The 1,637-nt window shown below is 37.8% G+C and overlaps 1 protein-coding gene across 1 annotated transcript in view; it reads left to right on the forward strand.

Annotated features, from left to right (window-relative positions):
- The window catches only part of CSUI_010886 (6-pyruvoyl tetrahydrobiopterin synthase), a 4,981-nt gene extending 3,766 nt beyond the window's left edge, over window positions 1-1,215 (forward strand). Inside the window, exon 4 of the mRNA XM_068070987.1 lies at window positions 138-1,215. Within this exon, the coding sequence (XP_067917037.1) occupies window positions 138-200 (63 nt within the window). The 3' untranslated portion in view covers window positions 201-1,215. The remainder of the gene's footprint in view (window positions 1-137) is intronic.
- The last annotated feature ends 422 nt before the right edge of the window (window positions 1,216-1,637 follow it).

A 1,637-nucleotide genomic window follows, 5' to 3' on the forward strand; every position in this document is an offset into this window, starting at 1 on the left:
TCTTTATCTATCTATCGTTAATCTATCTATCTATCGTTAATCTATCTATGTATCTATCTTAAATCTATCTATTCGTCTGTAGATATCTATGCTTGTGTGGCGTTTCTTTTTTTTTCTTTTTTGTTTTGTGTTTGTAGTGGGTTGAAGTGAGTGTATCAGAGACACCGCATCAAAGCGCAACCTTCAGAAAAGCTCTCTAGGAGCAGAGGAACACAACGAAGAAGAGAAAAAAGAGTGAAAGAAAGAAAGAAAGATCTTTGCTCAAGAAATGAGTGGTGGAAGAGACAGAGAGAGGGAGAGAGGAAGAGATAGAATGTGTAGAGCTGGCTTGACGAGAGCGAAAGATTAAGATGAAAAGAAAAGAAAAGAAGAAGAACAAGAAGAAGAGAGAGACAAAGAACAGTCTGTCTCTCTTTTTCCTACTGACGCTTTCTTCACGAGAAGTCTTCTTCTTAATGAGAGAAGAAAAAGAAAGAGAGAGCTCGCGATGCAAGAAGTATGTTTAGAAGAAGAAGAAAAGAAAGATTGAATCTTTTCTGATTGGGTTGTTGTGTTGTGCAATTCTTGTTTCATATTTCTTGTCAAGGGAAAAAGAGTGGTGCGAATAGAGAGACAGGGGCCTGGCAGGTGTAGTTACACCCCGGGAGATTGCATTAGCATACTGAAGGATGTGTGAAATATTTCCTTCTCACTTCAAATAACGAAGCTAAGGAAAAAATGAAAGAACATATAAAGGGAAATCTTGGAGATTTGTAGCGATGTAGATAGATCGCTAGATAGAGAAAAGTAGGAGATAGAAATAGATACATAGATAGATAGATTAAAGATAGATAGATAGAGGAAGTAAGAAGACTCAAACCTAACGAACAAACGGAAATACGTCTTCGTGTATACCCATCTGTCTGTATATACATAGATAGATATATGCATACGCATATATACATGTATATATTTGTATAAAATGTGGTATGTGTACAGACTTACATATGTGAGTTCTGAGTGTATGTGATTGCGGTATGGATTTTCTTGTCTCTGTTTGAAGAATTTTTTCTCCATTCATTCCTTTTCCTCTCCTTTCCTTTTCTTTCCTTTTGTCGGTGCCTTTTGCTTGTTTCTGCTTTTCTTTCTTCTCTTCTGTCGAGATTCATTGAATGACGAGAAAAATTGGCTCTTTTCACTCGAGTGGTATTTGATCAGGTAGAAAGAAGAGGGAAGAACAAACACTCTTTTCGAAAGAAAGAAACTATTCATCTTCATCTTCTTGTTTCCTCTTTTCCCTTAGGAGACGTCTTTAGAAACAACACGGACACACATACGCGTACACACGCACATACATACATTCTTCTAGTGTACATACACCACAACAGCACACACACATACATACATTCTTCCAGTGCACGTACACCACAGCACATACACATACATATGCTATTTCGGTGTACATACGCCGCAACTCATACATAGACACACGTACATTATTCCAGTGTACATCCCACCGAAACACGTACACACACATTTATACATTCTTTTAGTGGACAGACACCGCAAGGCAAATACACATACGTACGCATACACACGCTATTTCAGTGTACATACACCACAGCACATACACACGTTCTTTTCGTCTCCATAGTAAA

The sequence above is a fragment of the Cystoisospora suis genome (assembly GCF_002600585.1).
Source record: "Cystoisospora suis strain Wien I chromosome Unknown contig_8761, whole genome shotgun sequence".
Taxonomy (NCBI): domain Eukaryota; phylum Apicomplexa; class Conoidasida; order Eucoccidiorida; family Sarcocystidae; genus Cystoisospora; species Cystoisospora suis.